Raw genomic sequence first — 21,237 nt, 5'->3', positions numbered from 1 at the left:
ATTGAAGCCTATGCGTTTTGGGCACCACTTTGACCTCTGCACCTGACCGGCCCTGAGCTGCTGGTGTGGTAACTTTGGGGTTGCTCTGAACCCCCAACGGTGGGCTACCTTGGACCCAAACTTGAACCCCGTAGGTGGTTTACTTCCCTGCAAAAACTAACTAACTCTTCTTCCCCCTAGGAACTGTGAAAATTGCACTAAGTGTCTAGTTTTAAAATAGCTATATGTGATTTATGTGAAAAGTGTATATGCTATTTTGATTATTCAAAGTTCCTAAAGTACCTACCTGCAATACCTTTCATTTGAAGTATTACATGTAAATCTTGAACCTGTGGTTCTTAAAATAAACTAAGAAAATATATTTTTCTATATACAAAAACCTATTGGCCTGGATTTGTCTCTGAGAGTGTGTTCCTCATTTATTGCCTGTGTGTGTACAACAAATGCTTAACACTACTCCTTTGATAAGCCTACTGCTCGACCACACTACCACAAAATTGAGCATTAGAATTCTCTTTTTGCCACTATGGCTACTAGCATCCAAGATGACCTGTGTGTGCATTTTTTAATAAATCCAACACTGGCATCAGTGTAGGTTTATTATTCTGAGAAGTTTGATACCAAACTTCCCCGTTTTCAGTGTAGCCATTATGGAGCTGTGGAGTTCGTTTGACAGACTCCCAGACCATATACCCTTATGGCTACCCTGCATTTACAATGTCTAAGGTTTTGCTTAGACACTGTAGGGGCATAGTGCTCATGCACCTATGCCCTCACCTGTGGTATAGTGCACCCTGCCTTAGGGCTGTAGGGCCTGCTAGAGGGGTGACTTACCTATGCCACAGGCAGTGGGTTGCGGGCATGGCCCTCTGAGGGGATTGCCATGTCGACTTAGTCATTTTCTCCCCACCAGCACACACAAGCTGTGAGGCAGTGTGCATGTGCTGAGTGAAGAGTCCTCAGGGTGACATGCTGCAGCCCTTAGAGACCTTCACTGGCCACATGCCCTTGGTACCAGTTACAAGGGACTTATCTGTGTGCCAGGGCAGTGCCAATTGTGGGAGCTAATGTACAGTTTAGGCACTGTTGCTGGGGCCTGGTTGAAAGTGTTTCAATCATAACTCAGATCAACAAAAGGCAGAAAGTTACAGGGTAACCATGCCAAGGGAGGCATTTTCCTACACCTGGGTACACAGGTACCATATACTAGGGACTTACATAGGGGCGCCAGTTTGCCAACTGTGGGAAGAAAAAGTTACCAGCAACCAAATTTAGAGGAGAGAGCACAGTCACATGGTTCCTGGTTAGCAGGATTCCAGTTAACAGTCAAAACCTATTGACATCAGACAAATAGTGGGGGTAACCACGCCAAAAAGAGGGTACTTTCCTATTGTACATACAGATCCAGTTTCCTATAGTGTGTCACCCCCTGAGCCCCTTAGGTCGAGTCCCCCTGGTCCTTGCAAACCTTCTCCAATTGCCAAGGCTTGTTGTTGGTTTTCCAGCACCAAAAACCGACTGCATCACGACCACTGATGTAGGCTATCACATGCATTGCTCCTGGAACTCTTCTTCATCTCCCGTGCTGATCTTCCTTCACCGTTGACCTGGTCCTGCATCCACTGAAGAGTGGTAATGGCTCCAGTCACAACCGGACACTATCTGTAACAGGACTTGGTCAGCCTGTTACTCACCTCTTGGGGTTCCTAGTTCCTCCAGCTCCTCTCTTCTGATTCCACATCCTTGGGTGGGGGACTGCCTTTCACATTCCACATTTATTTAGTTTATCGTTTGTCCCTTCCCTACGGCACTCACTATTTGCTATTGCTTTTATCAATGCCTATTGCTTTCTATGCTATTTACTGATTATGAAGGTGTAAGTAATAGTGTGTTTACTTACCTCCAGTTGGGGTAGTAGTATTCTAGTACTTATAACAAAGTACATTTATTTTTCTTAACAATGTGGTTCTTTCATGTGTGCAAGTGCTGTGTGACTGTAGTGGCATTGCATAAGCTTTGCATGACTCCTAGATAAGTCTTGGCTGCTCAGCCACAGCTACCTCTGGAGTGCCCTGGCTTCCTAGACCCTGCCTACACTAATAGGTGAGACCTTGTATAGGGTGATAAAACCATAGGTGTCCACCACACACCAGGGCAGCTCCGTACAATACTACCATTGAAAGAGAAAAGAACGGAAGGTCAAACCGAAACAGCTTTCAAACAGAGCAGAGGCACACATCCGAACCAGGCGGGCAAGAGAAAGTTTAACAAATGAGTCAATGCCCATGCATTGAGGAGTCACTTGATCTCATGACTATAGCCTTCATCGAAAAAGAAAAAAAAAAAAAAATTGCAAAACTGACCTAACAGTAAGTGGCAGAACTATGTAGAGCATGTGTCTACAACCATACATGCCATCTAACACAACTGTTTAACTGTGGGAACTCAACCTCAACTCCTACCATGACTATGGTCCTAATCCTTAAGTTTCAAAATGGTTTTGTAATAAGGATCAGTTTCCAATATATAATTTTTTTTTTTTTTTTTTTTAGGTGTAAGAGCACCATATCCTGCTTAAAAAAATAAAAAAAATAAAAGTTACTACATTGGTGTTTTCTCCCAAATCTACCTTTCTATTGACCTTTACAAAAACTGTAGAATGGTCCCACACAAATAAGGAGACATTACACCTTTCGTGCTACAGGAATTATTCTCATTTATAATTTAATGGATACATTACACAAAGTCAGTCTTTTAGGTAAGGCATCCGAGCTGCACAAAGACTAAGGCCAACAGTATGATTTACTGTGGAGTGGATATGGAAAGTTTCAAAGTGCATGTCCTAAAATCAGAAGTAAAACTTCAGTCTTACGTCTGATTAAAGTCCAGCTCCACAATTCATATTCCAGCAGGAGGCCCTGATCCAGTAAAAATCTAGAATACCTAATTTAGTAAAACGGTGGCAGGCTGTTAAGATGCAACACATACATAAAATCTTACGTATTTAGGCAGTTTAGCAAACTAAATAAAGCTGATCTTTTACTGGAGGTTTGTAATCAATGTAGTGTAAAGTACAGTAAAAGTAAACCGGAAACACTTACCACATCCTTTATACTTTTATATTTTGGCACCAGCTTTATTGACAGCTGCTTTCCAGCAAGTGACATAGGGAACACGGCATAAAACTTAATCATGGATTCGGCAGAAGACTGTGACATCTGCAGGTAAGCCTTTAACAAATGAAAAAAATAGAATGTAGGTCATGATTTTATTACAACTCACTTATGTACACAGTTAATTTACTTTTCTTTAAAATACACTTCTAGAAATAATAACAAAATACTTCTTCCTAATGTCAAAAATCAACTGCTGGGTGAAATAAAAAAAAAAAATGAAGTCTGGAAACTTCATCTAGACCTTCAAAATACCGAAGGATTTAGAGGCAAAGTATTACTAAGTTTCAGACCGTGTCCTTGCAATCGTCATTAGGTGATGGGTAGGAACCTATACAAAACCACTCAAATGAAATAACCAAGTTTCTCCTACTGGTACTTAACTCTCTAGGTAGTAAAGGTGGCAATTTAGGCTTACTTTACGGTAGAAAAAGTAGGCCCAGGAGGGCTGAACCGATGCCTCACTTTCATATGTACATATTAGCTACATATACATTTCTACCTGTTCTTCGGACTCCCATCATCCTGGAAATTGTATGGAGTGTGAAGGCAATCAAGTCTGGGCACGATTTGCAGGTTAGCAGGTGTAGGAAGTTGGCTCTGTATGTGCTATTTCAAAGTAAGGAATAGCATGCACAGAGTCCAAGGGTTCCCCTTAGAGGTAAAATAGTGGTAAAAATAGATAATACTAATGCTCTATTTTGTGGTAGTGTGGTCGAGCAGTAGGCTTATCCAAGGAGTAGTGTTAAGCATTTGTTGTACATACACATAGACAATAAATGAGGTACACACACTCAGAGACAAATCCAGCCAATAGGTTTTTATATAGAAAAATATCTTTTCTTAGTTTATTTTAAGAACCACAGGTTCAAATTCTACATGTAATATCTCATTCGAAAGGTATTGCAGGTAAGTACTTTAGGAACTTCAAATCATCAAAATTGCATGTATACTTTTCAAGTTATTCACAAATAGCTGTTTTAAAAGTGGACACTTAGTGCAATTTTCACAGTTCCTAGGGGAGGTAAGTATTTGTTAGGTTAACCAGGTAAGTAAGACACTTACAGGGTTCAGTTCTTGGTCCAAGGTAGCCCACCGTTGGGGGTTCAGAGCAACCCCAAAGTCACCACACCAGCAGCTCAGGGCCGGTCGGGTGCAGAGTTCAAAGTGGTGCCCAAAACACATAGGCTAGAATGGAGAGAAGGGGGTGCCCCGGTTCCGGTCTGCTTGCAGGTAAGTACCCGCGTCTTCGGAGGGCAGACCAGGGGGGTTTGGTAGGGCACCGGGGGGGACACAAGCCCACACAGAAATTTCACCCTCAGCAGCGCGGGGGCGGCCGGGTGCAGTGTAGAAACAAGCGTTGGGTTTGTAATGGAAGTCAATGGGAGATCTAGGGATCTCTTTAGCGCTGCAGGCAGGCAAGGGGGGGGTTCCTCGGGGAAACCTCCACTTGGTCAAGGGAGAGGGACTCCTGGGGGTCACTCCTCCAGTGAAAGTCCGGTCCTTCAGGTCCTGGGGGCTGCGGGTGCAGGGTCTCTCCCAGGTGTCGGGACTTTAGGTTCAAAGAGTCGCGGTCAGGGGAAGCCTCGGGATTCCCTCTGCAGGCGGCGCGGTGGGGGCTCAGGGGGGACAGGTTTTGGTACTCACAGTATCAGAGTAGTCCTGGGGTCCCTCCTGAGGTGTTGGATCGCCACCAGCCGAGTCGGGGTCGCCGGGTGCAGTGTTGCAAGTCTCACGCTTCTTGCGGGGAGCTTGCAGGGTTCTTTAAAGCTGCTGGAAACAAAGTTGCAGCTTTTCTTGGAGCAGGTCCGCTGTCCTCGGGAGTTTCTTGTCTTTTCGAAGCAGGGGCAGTCCTCAGAGGATGTCGAGGTCGCTGGTCCCTTTGGAAGGCGTCGCTGGAGCAGGATCTTTGGAAGGCAGGAGACAGGCCGGTGAGTTTCTGGAGCCAAGGCAGTTGTCGTCTTCTGGTCTTCCGCTGCAGGGGTTTTCAGCTGGGCAGTCCTTCTTCTGGTAGTTGCAGGAATCTAATTTTCTAGGGTTCAGGGTAGCCCTTAAATACTAAATTTAAGGGCGTGTTTAGGTCTGGGGGGTTAGTAGCCAATGGCTACTAGCCCTGAGGGTGGGTACACCCTCTTTGTGCCTCCTCCCAAGGGGAGGGGGTCACAATCCTAACCCTATTGGGGGAATCCTCCATCTGCAAGATGGAGGATTTCTAAAAGTTAGAGTCACTTCAGCTCAGGACACCTTAGGGGCTGTCCTGACTGGCCAGTGACTCCTCCTTGTTTTCTCATTATTTTCTCCGGCCTTGCCGCCAAAAGTGGGGCCTGGCCGGAGGGGGCGGGCAACTCCACTAGCTGGAGTGTCCTGCTGGGTTGGCACAAAGGAGGTGAGCCTTTGAGGCTCACCGCCAGGTGTGACAATTCCTGCCTGGGAGAGGTGTTAGCATCTCCAACCAGTGCAGGCTTTGTTACTGGCCTCAGAGTGACAAAGGCACTCTCCCCATGGGGCCAGCAACATGTCTCGGTTTGTGGCAGGCTGCTAAAACTAGTCAGCCTACACAGATAGTCGGTTAAGTTTCAGGGGGCACCTCTAAGGTGCCCTCTGTGGTGTATTTTACAATAAAATGTACACTGGCATCAGTGTGCAGTCATTGTGCTGAGAAGTTTGATACCAAACTTCCCAGTTTTCAGTGTAGCCATTATGGTGCTGTGGAGTTCGTGTTTGACAGACTCCCAGACCATATACTCTTATGGCTACCCTGTACTTACAATGTCTAAGGTTTTGTTTAGACACTGTAGGGGTACCATGCTCATGCACTGGTACCCTCACCCATGGTATAGTGCACCCTGCCTTAGGGCTGTAAGGCCTGCTAGAGGGGTGTCTTACCTATACTGCGTAGGCAGTGAGAGGCTGGCATGGCACCCTGAGGGGAGTGCCATGTCGACTTACTCGTTTTGTCCTCACTAGCACACACAAGCTGGCAAGCAGGGTGTCTGTGCTGAGTGAGAGGTCTCCAGGGTGGCATAAGACATGCTGCAGCCCTTAGAGACCTTCCTTGGCATCAGGGCCCTTGGTACTAGAAGTACCAGTTACAAGGGACTTATCTGGATGCCAGGGTCTGCCAATTGTGGATACAAAAGTACAGGTTAGGGAAAGAACACTGGTGCTGGGGCCTGGTTAGCAGGCCTCAGCACACTTTCAATTGTAAACATAGCATCAGCAAAGGCAAAAAGTCAGGGGGCAACCATGCCAAGGAGGCATTTCCTTACACAACCCCCCCCCAAACGAAAGAGGATGAGACTAACCTTTCCCAAGAGAGTCTTCATTTTCTAAGTGGAAGAACCTGGAAAGGCCATCTGCATTGGCATGGGCAGTCCCAGGTCTGTGTTCCACTATAAAGTCCATTCCCTGTAGGGAGATGGACCACCTCAACAGTTTAGGATTTTCACCTTTCATTTGCATCAGCCATTTGAGAGGTCTGTGGTCAGTTTGAACTAGGAAGTGAGTCCCAAAGAGGTATGGTCTCAGCTTCTTCAGGGACCAAACCACAGCAAAGGCCTCCCTCTCAATGGCACTCCAACGCTGCTCCCTGGGGAGTAACCTCCTGCTAATGAAAGCAACAGGCTGGTCAAGGCCATCATCATTTGTTTGGGACAAAACTGCCCCTATCCCATGTTCAGAGGCATCAGTCTGCACAATGAACTGCTTAGAATAATCTGGAGCTTTGAGAACTGGTGCTGAGCACATTGCCTGTTTCAGGGTGTCAAAGGCCTGTTGGCATTCCACAGTCCAGTTCACTTTCTTGGGCATTTTCTTGGAGGTGAGTTCAGTGAGGGCTGTCACAATGGATCCATATCCCTTCACAAACCTCCTGTAATACCCAGTCAAGCCAAGGAATGCCCTGACTTGAGTCTGGGTTTTTGGAGCTACCCAGTCCAGAATAGTCTGGATCTTGGGTTGGAGTGGCTGAACTTGGCCTCCACCTACAAGGTGGCCCAAGTAAACCACAGTTCCCTGCCCTATCTGGCATTTGGATGCCTTAATAGAGAGGCCTGCAGATTGCAGAGCCTTCAAAACCTTCCTCAGGTGGACCAGGTGATCCTGCCAGGTGGAGCTAAAGACAGCAATATCATCAAGATAAGCTGTGCTAAAGGACTCCAAGCCAGCAAGGACTTGATTCACCAACCTTTGGAAGGTGGCAGGGGCATTCTTTAAACCAAAGGGCATAACAGTAAACTGATAATGCCCATCAGGTGTGGAGAATGCTGTCTTTTCTTTTGCTCCAGGTGCCATTTTTATTTGCCAGTACCCTGCTGTCAAGTCAAAGGTACTTAGAAATTTGGCAGCACCTAATTTATCAATGAGCTCATCAGCTCTTGGAATTGGATGGGCATCTGTCTTGGTGACAGAATTGAGCCCTCTGTAGTCCACACAAAACCTCATCTCTTTCTTTCCATCTTTGGTGTGAGGCTTGGGGACTAAGACCACTGGGCTAGCCCAGGGGCTGTCAGAGCGCTCAATTACTCCCAATTCCAGCATCTTGTGGACTTCCACCTTGATGCTTTCCTTAACATGGTCAGACTGTCTAAAGATTTTGTTTTTGACAGGCATGCTGTCTCCTGTGTCCACATCATGGGTACACAGGTGTGTCTGACCAGGGGTTAAGGAGAAGAGTTCAGGAAACTGTTGTAGGACTCTCCTACAATCAGCTTGCTGTTGGCCAGAGAGGGTGTCTGAGTAGATCACTCCATCTACTGTGCCATCTTTTGGGTCTGATGACAGAAGATCAGGGAGAGGTTCACTCTCTGCTTCCTGATCCTCATCTGTTACCATCAACAGATTCACATCAGCCCTGTCATGGAAGAGCTTAAGGCGGTTCACATGGATCACCCTCTTGGGGCTCCTGCTTGTGCCCAGGTCCACCAAGTAGGTGACCTGACTCTTCCTCTCTAGTACTGGGTAAGGGCCACTCCATTTGTCCTGGAGTGCCCTGGGAGCCACAGGCTCCAGAACCCAGACTTTCTGCCCTGGTTGGAACTCAACCAGTGCAGCCTTTTGGTCATACCAAAACTTCTGGAGCTGTTGGCTGGCCTCAAGGTTTTTGGTTGCCTTTTCCATGTACTCTGCCATTCTAGAGCGAAGGCCAAGTACATAGTCCACTATGTCCTGTTTAGGCTCATGGAGAGGTCTCTCCCAGCCTTCTTTAACAAGGGCAAGTGGTCCCCTTACAGGATGACCAAACAGAAGTTCAAAGGGTGAGAATCCTACTCCCTTCTGTGGCACCTCTCTGTAAGCGAAAAGCAGGCATGGCAAGAGGACATCCCATCTCCTTTTGAGTTTTTCTGGGAGCCCCATGATCATGCCTTTTAATGTCTTGTTGAATCTCTCAACCAAGCCATTAGTTTGTGGATGGTATGGTGTAGTGAATTTATAAGTCACTCCACACTCATTCCACATGTGCTTTAGGTATGCTGACATGAAGTTGGTACCTCTGTCAGACACCACCTCCTTAGGGAAACCCACTCTGGTAAAGATACCAATGAGGGCCTTGGCTACTGCAGGGGCAGTAGTCGACCTAAGGGGAATAGCTTCAGGATACCTGGTAGCATGATCCACTACTACCAGGATATACATATTTCCTGAGGCTGTGGGAGGTTCTAGTGGACCAACTATGTCCACACCCACTCTTTCAAAGGGCACCCCCACCACTGGAAGTGGAATGAGGGGGGCCTTTGGATGCCCACCTGTCTTACCACTGGCTTGACAGGTGGGGCAGGAGAGGCAAAACTCCTTAACCATGTTGGACATATTGGGCCAGTAGAAGTGGTTGACTAACCTCTCCCACGTCTTGGTTTGTCCCAAATGTCCAGCAAGGGGAATGTCATGGGCCAATGTTAGGATGAACTCTCTGAACAGCTGAGGCACTACCACTCTCCTAGTGGCACCAGGTTTGGGGTCTCTGGCCTCAGTGTACAGGAGTCCATCTTCCCAATAGACCCTATGGGTTCCATTTTTCTTGCCTTTGGACTCTTCAGCAGCTTGCTGCCTAAGGCCTTCAAGAGAGGGACAGGTTTCTTGTCCCTTACACAGCTCCTCCCTTGAGGGTCCCCCTGGGCCTAAGAGCTCAACCTGATAAGGTTCAAGCTCCAAAGGCTCAGTTCCCTCAGAGGGCAGAACTTCTTCCTGAGAAGAGAGGTTCCCTTTCTTTTGCTGTGTTGCAGTTGGTTTCCCAACTGACTTTCCTTTCCTCTTGGTAGGCTGGGTCATTCTTCCAGACTCCAGCTCTACTTGTTCACCCTGTGCCTTGCATTGTGCTCTGGTTTTCACACACACCAGTTCAGGGATACCCAGCATTGCTGCATGGGTTTTTAGTTCTACCTCAGCCCATGCTGAGGACTCCAGGTCATTTCCAAGCAGACAGTCCACTGGGATATTTGAGGAGACCACCACCTGTTTCAGGCCATTGACCCCTCCCCATTCTAAAGTAACCATTGCCATGGGATGTACTTTTCTCTGATTGTCAGCGTTGGTGACTGTGTAAGTTTTTCCAGTCAGGTATTGGCCAGGGGAAACCAGTTTCTCTGTCACCATGGTGACACTGGCACCTGTATCCCTCAGGCCCTCTATTCTAGTCCCATTAATTAAGAGTTGCTGTCTGTATTTTTGCATGTTAGGCGGCCAGACAGCTAGTGTGGCTAAATCCACCCCACCCTCAGAAACTAGAGTAGCTTCAGTGTGGACCCTGATTTGCTCTGGGCACACTGTTGATCCCACTTGGAGACTAGCCATACCAGTGTTACCTGGATGGGAGTTTGGAGTGGAACCTTTCTTGGGACAGGCCTTGTGTAAGGAAATGCCTCCTTGGCATGGTTGCCCCCTGACTTTTTGCCTTTGCTGATGCTATGTTTACAATTGAAAGTGTGCTGAGGCCTGCTAACCAGGCCCCAGCACCAGTGTTCTTTCCCTAACCTGTACTTTTGTATCCACAATTGGCAGACCCTGGCATCCAGATAAGTCCCTTGTAACTGGTACTTCTAGTACCAAGGGCCCTGATGCCAAGGAAGGTCTCTAAGGGCTGCAGCATGTCTTATGCCACCCTGGAGACCTCTCACTCAGCACAGACACACTGCTTACCAGCTTGTGTGTGCTAGTGAGGACAAAACGAGTAAGTCGACATGGCACTCCCCTCAGGGTGCCATGCCAGCCTCTCACTGCCTATGCAGTATAGGTAAGACACCCCTCTAGCAGGCCTTACAGCCCTAAGGCAGGGTGCACTATACCATAGGGGAGGGTACCAGTGCATGAGCATGGTACCCCTACAGTGTCTAAACAAAACCTTAGACATTGTAAGTGCAGGGTAGCCATAAGAGTATATGGTCTGGGAGTCTGTCAAACACGAACTCCACAGCACCATAATGGCTACACTGAAAACTGGGAAGTTTGGTATCAAACTTCTCAGCACAATAAATGCACACTGATGCCAGTGTACATTTTATTGTAAAATACACCACAGAGGGCACCTTAGAGGTGCCCCCTGAAACTTAACCGACTATCTGTGTAGGCTGACTAGTTTTAGCAGCCTGCCACAAACCGAGACATGTTGCTGGCCCCATGGGGAGAGTGCCTTTGTCACTCTGAGGCCAGTAACAAAGCCTGCACTGGGTGGAGATGCTAACACCTCTCCCAGGCAGGAATTGTCACACCTGGCGGTGAGCCTCAAAGGCTCACCTCCTTTGTGCCAACCCAGCAGGACACTCCAGCTAGTGGAGTTGCCCGCCCCCTCCGGCCAGGCCCCACTTTTGGCGGCAAGGCCGGAGAAAATAATGAGAAAAACAAGGAGGAGTCACTGGCCAGTCAGGACAGCCCCTAAGGTGTCCTGAGCTGAGGTGACTAACTTTTAGAAATCCTCCATCTTGCAGATGGAGAATTCCCCCAATAGGGTTAGGATTGTGACCCCCTCCCCTTGGGAGGAGGCACAAAGAGGGTGTACCCACCCTCAGGGCTAGTAGCCATTGGCTACTAACCCCCCAGACCTAAACACGCCCTTAAATTTAGTATTTAAGGGCTACCCTGAACCCTAGAAAATTAGATTCCTGCAACTACAAGAAGAAGGACTGCCCAGCTGAAAACCCCTGCAGCGGAAGACCAGAAGACGACAACTGCCTTGGCTCCAGAAACTCACCGGCCTGTCTCCTGCCTTCCAAAGATCCTGCTCCAGCGACGCCTTCCAAAGGGACCAGCGACCTCGACATCCTCTGAGGACTGCCCCTGCTTCGAAAAGACAAGAAACTCCCGAGGACAGCGGACCTGCTCCAAGAAAAGCTGCAACTTTGTTTCCAGCAACTTTAAAGAACCCTGCAAGCTCCCCGCAAGAAGCGTGAGACTTGCAACACTGCACCCGGCGACCCCGACTCGGCTGGTGGCGATCCAACACCTCAGGAGGGACCCCAGGACTACTCTGATACTGTGAGTACCAAAACCTGTCCCCCCTGAGCCCCCACAGCGCCGCCTGCAGAGGGAATCCCGAGGCTTCCCCTGACCGCGACTCTTTGAACCTAAAGTCCCGACGCCTGGGAGAGACCCTGCACCCGCAGCCCCCAGGACCTGAAGGACCGGACTTTCACTGGAGAAGTGACCCCCAGGAGTCCCTCTCCCTTGCCCAAGTGGAGGTTTCCCCGAGGAACCCCCCCCTTGCCTGCCTGCAGCGCTGAAGAGATCCCGAGATCTCTCATAGACTAACATTGCGAACCCGACGCTTGTTTCTACACTGCACCCGGCCGCCCCCGCGCCGCTGAGGGTGAAATTTCTGTGTGGACTTGTGTCCCCCCCGGTGCCCTACAAAACCCCCCTGGTCTGCCCTCCGAAGACGCGGGTACTTACCTGCAAGCAGACCGGAACCGGGGCACCCCCTTATCTCCATTCTAGCCTATGTGTTTTGGGCACCACTTTGAACTCTGCACCTGACCGGCCCTGAGCTGCTGGTGTGGTGACTTTGGGGTTGCTCTGAACCCCCAACGGTGGGCTACCTTGGACCAAGAACTGAACCCTGTAAGTGTCTTACTTACCTGGTAAAACTAACAAATACTTACCTCCCCTAGGAACTGTGAAAATTGCACTAAGTGTCCACTTTTAAAACAGCTATTTGTGAATAACTTGAAAAGTATACATGCAATTTTGATGATTTGAAGTTCCTAAAGTACTTACCTGCAATACCTTTCGAATGAGCTATTACATGTAGAATTTGAACCTGTGGTTCGTAAAATAACCTAAGAAAAGATATTTTTCTATATAAAAACCTATTGGCTGGATTTGTCTCTGAGTGTGTGTACCTGTAGGAAGTTGGCTCTGTATGTGCTATTTCAAAGTAAGGAATAGCATGCACAGAGTCCAAGGGTTCCCCTTAGAGGTAAAATAGTGGTAAAAATAGATAATACTAATGCTCTATTTTGTGGTAGTGTGGTCGAGCAGTAGGCTTATCCAAGGAGTAGTGTTAAGCATTTGTTGTACATACACATAGACAATAAATGAGGTACACACACTCAGAGACAAATCCAACCAATAGGTTTTTATATAGAAAAATATCTTTTCTTAGTTTATTTTAAGAACCACAGGTTCAAATTCTACATGTAATATCTCATTCGAAAGGTATTGCAGGTAAGTACTTTAGGAACTTCAAATCATCAAAATTGCATGTATACTTTTCAAGTTATTGACAAATAGCTGTTTTAAAAGTGGACACTTAGTGCAATTTTCACAGTTCCTAGGGGAGGTAAGTTTTGATTAGTTTTACCAGGTAAGTAAGACACTTACAGGGTTCAGTTCTTGGTCCAAGGTAGCCCACCGTTGGGGGTTCAGAGCAACCCCAAAGTCACCACACCAGCAGCTCAGGGCCGGTCAGGTGCAGAGTTCAAAGTGGTGCCCAAAACGCATAGGCTAGAATGGAGAGACGGGGGTGCCCCGGTTCCGGTCTGCGTGCAGGTAAGTACCCGCGTCTTCGGAGGGCAGACCAGGGGGGTTTTGTAGGGCACCGGGGGGGACACAAGCCCACACAGAAATTTCACCCTCAGCAGCGCGGGGGCGGCCGGGTGCAGTGTAGAAACAAGCGTCGGGTTTGTAATGGAAGTCAATGGGAGATCTAGGGATCTCTTCAGCGCTGCAGGCAGGCAAGGGGGGGGTTCCTCGGGGAAACCTCCACTTGATCAAGGGAGAGGGACTCCTGGGGGTCACTCCTCCAGTGAAAGTCCGGTCCTTCGGGTACTGGGGGCTGCGGGTGCAGGGTCTCTCCCAGGCGTCGGGACTTTAGGTTCAAAGAGTCGCGGTCAGGGGAAGCCTCGGGATTCCCTCTGCAGGCGGCGCTGTGGGGGCTCAGGGGGGACAGGTTTTGGTACTCACAGTATCAGAGTAGTCCTGGGGTCCCTCCTGAGGTGTTGGATCGCCACCAGCCGAGTCGGGGTCGCCGGGTGCAGTGTTGCAAGTCTCACGCTTCTTGCGGGGAGCTTGCAGAGTTCTTTAAAGCTGCTGGAAACAAAGTTGCAGCTTTTCTTGGAGCAGGTCCGCTGTCCTCGGGAGTTTCTTGTCTTTTCGAAGCAGGGGCAGTCCTCAGAGGATGTCGAGGTCGCTGGTCCCTTTGGAAGGCGTCGCTGGAGCAGGATCTTTGGAAGGCAGGAGACAGGCCGGTGAGTTTCTGGAGCCAAGGCAGTTGTCGTCTTCTGGTCTTCCTCTGCAGGGGTTTTTCAGCTAGGCAGTCCTTCTTCTTGTAGTTGCAGGAATCTGATTTTCTAGGGTTCAGGGTAGCCCTTAAATACTAAATTTAAGGGCGTGTTTAGGTCGGGGGGGTTAGTAGCCAATGGCTACTAGCCCTGAGGGTGGGTACACCCTCTTTGTGCCTCCTCCCAAGGGGAGGGGGTCACAATCCTAACCCTATTGGGGGAATCCTCCATCTGCAAGATGGAGGATTTCTAAAAGTTAGAGTCACCTCAGCTCAGGACACCTTAGGGGCTGTCCTGACTGGCCAGTGACTCCTCCTTGTTATTCTCATTATTTTCTCCGGCCTTGCCGCCAAAAGTGGGGCCTGGCCGGAGGGGGCGGGCAACTCCACTAGCTGGAGTGTCCTGCTGGGTTGGCACAAAGGAGGTGAGCCTTTGAGGCTCACCGCCAGGTGTGACAATTCCTGCCTGGGAGAGGTGTTAGCATCTCCACCCAGTGCAGGCTTTGTTACTGGCCTCAGAGTGACAAAGGCACTCTCCCCATGGGGCCAGCAACATGTCTCGGTTTGTGGCAGGCTGCTAAAACTAGTCAGCCTACACAGATAGTCGGTTAAGTTTCAGGGGGCACCTCTAAGGTGCCCTCTGGGATGTATTTTACAATAAAATGTACACTGGCATCAGTGTGCATTTATTGTGCTGAGAAGTTTGATACCAAACTTCCCAGTTTTCAGTGTAGCCATTATGGTGCTGTGGAGTTCGTGTTTGACAGACTCCCAGACCATATACTCTTATGGCTACCCTGCACTTACAATGTCTAAGGTTTTGTTTAGACACTGTAGGGGCACAGTGCTCATGCACTGGTACCCTCACCTATGGTATAGTGCACCCTGCCTTAGGGCTGTAAGGCCTGCTAGAGGGGTGTCTTACCTATACTGCCTAGGCAGTGAGAGGCTGGCATGGCACCCTGAGGGGAGTGCCATGTCGACTTACTCATTTTGCTCTCACTAGCACACACAGGCTTGTAAGCAGTGTGTCTGTGCTGAGTGAGGGGTCTCTAGGGTGGCATAAGACATGCTGCAGCCCTTAGAGACCTTTCTTGGCATCAGGGCCCTTGGTACTAGAAGTACCAGTTACAAGGGACTTATCTGAATGCCAGGGTGTGCCAATTGTGGATACAATGGTACATTTTAGGTGAAGGAACACTGGTGCTGGGGCCTGGTTAGCAGGGTCCCAGCACACTTCTCAGTCAAGTCAGCATCAGTATCAGGCAAAAAGTGGGGGGTAACTGCAACAGGGAGCCATTTCTTTACACAAGCCCCCCCCAGCCCACAGGCCAGGAGACTCAGCCAACGCTGGAAGAGTCTTCCTAGTCTGTCAGGCGAGGAAGAGTAGAGGAAATGGCTGGTTTGTTGCAGGGCCTACTCTGCCTTACATCCTCCTGTTCAGGTCATTCCCTCTGGGGAACTGACCCACTTCCACAGTGATAGGACCTAGTCTGAACTGCCTCTTGTCTGTGCTTTTTATGTCTTCACCCATTCTCTCTATTTTGAGGTCAGAGGTATCCACCTCTGCTAATCTTATCTTAGCCAGGGTCACCCCTAGCTTACCCAAAGAGGTTACCCAGAGCTGGAGTAACCCCACCATGACCAACAGGGTCAGGGGGCCTAACTTGTTATTTGGCAGGGGGTCAGACCACCATGCCAAGGATAGTGCAGCCATAAAGGCTAACACCCAGCAGAGGCCACTGACAGCTGTCAGTGCCCAGAACCACACCCTTAGCTCTTCACCTACAAGGGAAGGGGCTAAGTTACAGACTTCTTTGGGTTCAGGGTGCCTGTCTGCTGTATTAGAGTGGGGGGTTACCACATCTTGTAGTAAACACCCTTCTTCCACTCTTTCTTCTGTTAGCTGAGGAGCCACCCACTCAGGCTTAACAGTTGCCTGACTAGCCAGGACTTCTTGTGGGTCAGGTTGGACTTTATCAGAGCCATTTTTGGAGTTCTCCCCTACTGGAGCAGAATCTCCTTGGCTTGCTGTAACCTTGGCTAAAGGTTGTCCACCCTTCCTACTCTGTTTTCTTTTTTTCCTCTTCTGGGGCCTGCTTGCATTTACTGCAGAGGCAGGACTTCCAGAATCCTTGGGAGAGGACTGGCACTGGACCAGTTCCTCTCTTGGGCTCTGACTAACCTCTGGGTAGTCATTTCCAAGGAGACAATCAAGGGGGAGGTCTGTACTGACTACTACCCTTCTCCAGCTAAGAGTGCCACCCACTTCTATGGGTACTAAAGCCACAGGCCTCTTAGTGACCCTGTCTAGGCTAACTCTTACCCTGGCAGTCTCACCTGGGATGTACTGGTTTGAGAGCACCAGCCTGTCATGCACAATAGTGTGACTGGCACAAGTGTCTCTCAGGGCAGTGGTTGGGATCCCATTCACCAGTAGGTGGTGGAAGTGTCTACTTCCCTCTGGAATCTCCAACTCACCTGTTGGGCCCTGTTTCCAGTTGAAGGCTATGAAGACCTCCTCATCTGAGGAGTCATCTCCCATGGCTACACTGGTTACCCCTGGAATTTTGTTCTGGGGTTTGTTTTTGGGACAAGAAGTGTCCTTGGTGTGGTGCCCAGACTGTTTACAGTTGTGGCACCATGCCTTAGTGGCATCCCAGTTCTTACCCTGGTACCCACCTTTGTTTTGGGTTGTGTCTTGGGGCCCACCCACCTGTTCTGGTTTTTGGGGGCCTACAGAGGACTCTTTTTCTTTGTTTCTAGTGTCACCCACTTTCTCCTGGGGAGTTTTTGTAACCCCTTTCTTTTGGTCACCCCCAGTGGAAGTTTTGGTTACCCTAGTCTTGACCCAGTGGTCTGCCTTCTTTCCCAATTCTTGGGGAGAAATTGGACCTAGGTCTACCAGATACTGATGCAACTTTTCATTGAAGCAGTTACTTAAAATGTGTTCTTTCATAAACAAATTATAAAGCCCAACATAGTCACACACTTCATTTCCAGTTAACCAACCATCTAGTGTTTTTACTGAGTAGTCTACAAAATCAACCCAGGTCTGGCTCGAGGATTTTTGAGCCCCCCTGAACCTAATTCTATACTCCTCAGTGGAGAATCCAAAGCCCTCAATCAGGGTACCCTTCATGAGGTCATAAGATTCTGCATCTTTTCCAGAGAGTGTGAGGAGTCTATCCCTACACTTTCCAGTGAACATTTCCCAAAGGAGAGCACCCCAGTGAGATCTGTTTACTTTTCTGGTTACACAAGCCCTCTCAAAAGCTGTGAACCATTTGGTGATGTCATCACCATCTTCATATTTTGTTACAATCCCTTTGGGGATTTTTAGGATGTCAGGAGAATCTCTGACCCTATTTAAGTTGCTGCCACCATTGATGGGACCTAGGCCCATCTCTTTTCTTTCCCTTTCTATGGCTAGGAGCTGCTTTTCCAAAGCCAATCTTTTGGCCATCCTGGCTAACTGGATGTCCTCTTCACTGGGGTTATCCTCAGTGATTTCAGAGGTGTTGGTCTCTCCTGTGAGGGAACCAGCATCTCTGACTATTATTTTTGGAGTCAGGGTTTGAGGGACCCTGTTCTCCCTAGATAGGACTGGTAGGGGGGAATTGTCCTCCAAGTCACTATCCTCTTCCTCTGAGTTGCCATCCTCAGAGGGGTTGGCCTTTTCAAACTCTGCCAAAAGCTCCTGGAGCTGTACTTTGGTAGGTTTGGGGCCCATTGCTATTTTCTTTAGTTTACAGAGTGACCTTAGCTCTCTCATCTGTAGATGGAGGTAAGGTGTGGTGTCGAGTTCCACCACATTCACATCTGTGCTAGACATTTTGCTTCTAAAAGTTGGAATACTTTTTAAGAATCTACAACTGGTTCTAGAATCTAATTCAAACTTTTACAAACTTTTAAACTCTAAAAGAAATGCTAAACAGGATCTAACACAAGGCCCTAGCAGGTCTTTTAAGAATTTAGAAAACTTTTCAAATTGCAAAAATCAATTTCTAATGACAATTTTGGAATTTGTCGTGTGATCAGGTATTGGCTGAGTAGTCCAGCAAATGCAAAGTCTTGTACCCCACCGCTGATCCACCAATGTAGGAAGTTGGCTCTGTATGTGCTATTTCAAAGTAAGGAATAGCATGCACAGAGTCCAAGGGTTCCCCTTAGAGGTAAAATAGTGGTAAAAATAGATAATACTAATGCTCTATTTTGTGGTAGTGTGGTCGAGCAGTAGGCTTATCCAAGGAGTAGTGTTAAGCATTTGTTGTACATACACATAGACAATAAATGAGGTACACACACTCAGAGACAAATCCAACCAATAGGTTTTTATATAGAAAAATATCTTTTCTTAGTTTATTTTAAGAACCACAGGTTCAAATTCTACATGTAATATCTCATTCGAAAGGTATTGCAGGTAAGTACTTTAGGAACTTCAAATCATCAAAATTGCATGTATACTTTTCAAGTTATTGACAAATAGCTGTTTTAAAAGTGGACACTTAGTGCAATTTTCACAGTTCCTAGGGGAGGTAAGTTTTGATTAGTTTTACCAGGTAAGTAAGACACTTACAGGGTTCAGTTCTTGGTCCAAGGTAGCCCACCGTTGGGGGTTCAGAGCAACCCCAAAGTCACCACACCAGCAGCTCAGGGCCGGTCAGGTGCAGAGTTCAAAGTGGTGCCCAAAACGCATAGGCTAGAATGGAGAGACGGGGGTGCCCCGGTTCCGGTCTGCGTGCAGGTAAGTACCCGCGTCTTCGGAGGGCAGACCAGGGGGGTTTTGTAGGGCACCGGGGGGGACACAAGCCCACACAGAAATTTCACCCTCAGCAGCGCGGGGGCGGCCGGGTGCAGTGTAGAAACAAGCGTCGGGTTTGTAATGGAAGTCAATGGGAGATCTAGGGATCTCTTCAGCGCTGCAGGCAGGCAAGGGGGGGGTTCCTCGGGGAAACCTCCACTTGATCAAGGGAGAGGGACTCCTGGGGGTCACTCCTCCAGTGAAAGTCCGGTCCTTCGGGTACTGGGGGCTGCGGGTGCAGGGTCTCTCCCAGGCGTCGGGACTTTAGGTTCAAAGAGTCGCGGTCAGGGGAAGCCTCGGGATTCCCTCTGCAGGCGGCGCTGTGGGGGCTCAGGGGGGACAGGTTTTGGTACTCACAGTATCAGAGTAGTCCTGGGGTCCCTCCTGAGGTGTTGGATCGCCACCAGCCGAGTCGGGGTCGCCGGGTGCAGTGTTGCAAGTCTCACGCTTCTTGCGGGGAGCTTGCAGAGTTCTTTAAAGCTGCTGGAAACAAAGTTGCAGCTTTTCTTGGAGCAGGTCCGCTGTCCTCGGGAGTTTCTTGTCTTTTCGAAGCAGGGGCAGTCCTCAGAGGATGTCGAGGTCGCTGGTCCCTTTGGAAGGCGTCGCTGGAGCAGGATCTTTGGAAGGCAGGAGACAGGCCGGTGAGTTTCTGGAGCCAAGGCAGTTGTCGTCTTCTGGTCTTCCTCTGCAGGGGTTTTTCAGCTAGGCAGTCCTTCTTCTTGTAGTTGCAGGAATCTGATTTTCTAGGGTTCAGGGTAGCCCTTAAATACTAAATTTAAGGGCGTGTTTAGGTCGGGGGGGTTAGTAGCCAATGGCTACTAGCCCTGAGGGTGGGTACACCCTCTTTGTGCCTCCTCCCAAGGGGAGGGGGTCACAATCCTAACCCTATTGGGGGAATCCTCCATCTGCAAGATGGAGGATTTCTAAAAGTTAGAGTCACCTCAGCTCAGGACACCTTAGGGGCTGTCCTGACTGGCCAGTGACTCCTCCTTGTTATTCTCATTATTTTCTCCGGCCTTGCCGCCAAAAGTGGGGCCTGGCCGGAGGGGGCGGGCAACTCCACTAGCTGGAGTGTCCTGCTGGGTTGGCACAAAGGAGGTGAGCCTTTGAGGCTCACCGCCAGGTGTGACAATTCCTGCCTGGGAGAGGTGTTAGCATCTCCACCCAGTGCAGGCTTTGTTACTGGCCTCAGAGTGACAAAGGCACTCTCCCCATGGGGCCAGCAACATGTCTCGGTTTGTGGCAGGCTGCTAAAACTAGTCAGCCTACACAGATAGTCGGTTAAGTTTCAGGGGGCACCTCTAAGGTGCCCTCTGGGATGTATTTTACAATAAAATGTACACTGGCATCAGTGTGCATTTATTGTGCTGAGAAGTTTGATACCAAACTTCCCAGTTTTCAGTGTAGCCATTATGGTGCTGTGGAGTTCGTGTTTGACAGACTCCCAGACCATATACTCTTATGGCTACCCTGCACTTACAATGTCTAAGGTTTTGTTTAGACACTGTAGGGGCACAGTGCTCATGCACTGGTACCCTCACCTATGGTATAGTGCACCCTGCCTTAGGGCTGTAAGGCCTGCTAGAGGGGTGTCTTACCTATACTGCCTAGGCAGTGAGAGGCTGGCATGGCACCCTGAGGGGAGTGCCATGTCGACTTACTCATTTTGCTCTCACTAGCACACACAGGCTTGTAAGCAGTGTGTCTGTGCTGAGTGAGGGGTCTCTAGGGTGGCATAAGACATGCTGCAGCCCTTAGAGACCTTTCTTGGCATCAGGGCCCTTGGTACTAGAAGTACCAGTTACAAGGGACTTATCTGAATGCCAGGGTGTGCCAATTGTGGATACAATGGTACATTTTAGGTGAAGGAACACTGGTGCTGGGGCCTGGTTAGCAGGGTCCCAGCACACTTCTCAGTCAAGTCAGCATCAGTATCAGGCAAAAAGTGGGGGGTAACTGCAACAGGGAGCCATTTCTTTACAGTACCTCATTTATTGTCTATGTGTATGTACAACAAATGCTTAACACTACTCCTTGGATAAGCCTACTGCTCGACCACACTACCACAAAATAGAGCATTAGTATTATCTATTTTTACCACTATTTTACCTCTAAGGGGAACCCTTGGACTCTGTGCATGCTATTCCTTACTTTGAAATAGCACATACAGAGCCAACTTCCTACATTGGTGGATCAGCGGTGGGGTACAAGACTTTGCATTTGCTGGACTACTCAGCCAATACCTGATCACACGACAAATTCCAAAATTGTCATTAGAAATTGATTTTTTGCAATTTGAAAAGTTTTCTAAATTCTTAAAAGACCTGCTAGGGCCTTGTGTTAGATCCTGTTTAGCATTTCTTTTAGAGTTTAAAAGTTTGTAAAAGTTTGAATTAGATTCTAGAACCAGTTTTAGTTTCTTAAAAAGTATTCCAACTTTTAGAAGCATAATGTCTAGCACAGATGTGAATGTGGTGGAACTCGACACCACACCTTACCTCCATCTACAGATGAGAGAGCTAAGGTCACTCTGTAAACTAAAGAAAATAGCA

At 48.6% G+C, this 21,237-nt stretch overlaps 1 protein-coding gene across 1 annotated transcript in view; it reads right to left on the bottom strand.

Moving 5' to 3' along the window:
* Positions 1–2,551: 2,551 nt before the first annotated feature.
* The window catches only part of LOC138275587 (zinc finger protein 638-like), a 156,252-nt gene continuing 137,566 nt past the window's right edge, over positions 2,552–21,237 (bottom strand). Inside the window, exon 8 of the mRNA XM_069219131.1 lies at positions 2,552–3,230. Within this exon, the coding sequence (XP_069075232.1) occupies positions 3,057–3,230 (174 nt within the window). The 3' untranslated portion in view covers positions 2,552–3,056. The remainder of the gene's footprint in view (positions 3,231–21,237) is intronic.

The sequence above is a fragment of the Pleurodeles waltl genome, unplaced genomic scaffold, assembly GCF_031143425.1.
Source record: "Pleurodeles waltl isolate 20211129_DDA unplaced genomic scaffold, aPleWal1.hap1.20221129 scaffold_292, whole genome shotgun sequence".
NCBI classification, from domain to species: domain Eukaryota; kingdom Metazoa; phylum Chordata; class Amphibia; order Caudata; family Salamandridae; genus Pleurodeles; species Pleurodeles waltl.
Note: the sequence above shows the minus strand (reverse complement) of the source record. Positions and strands in the feature narration are given on the sequence as shown.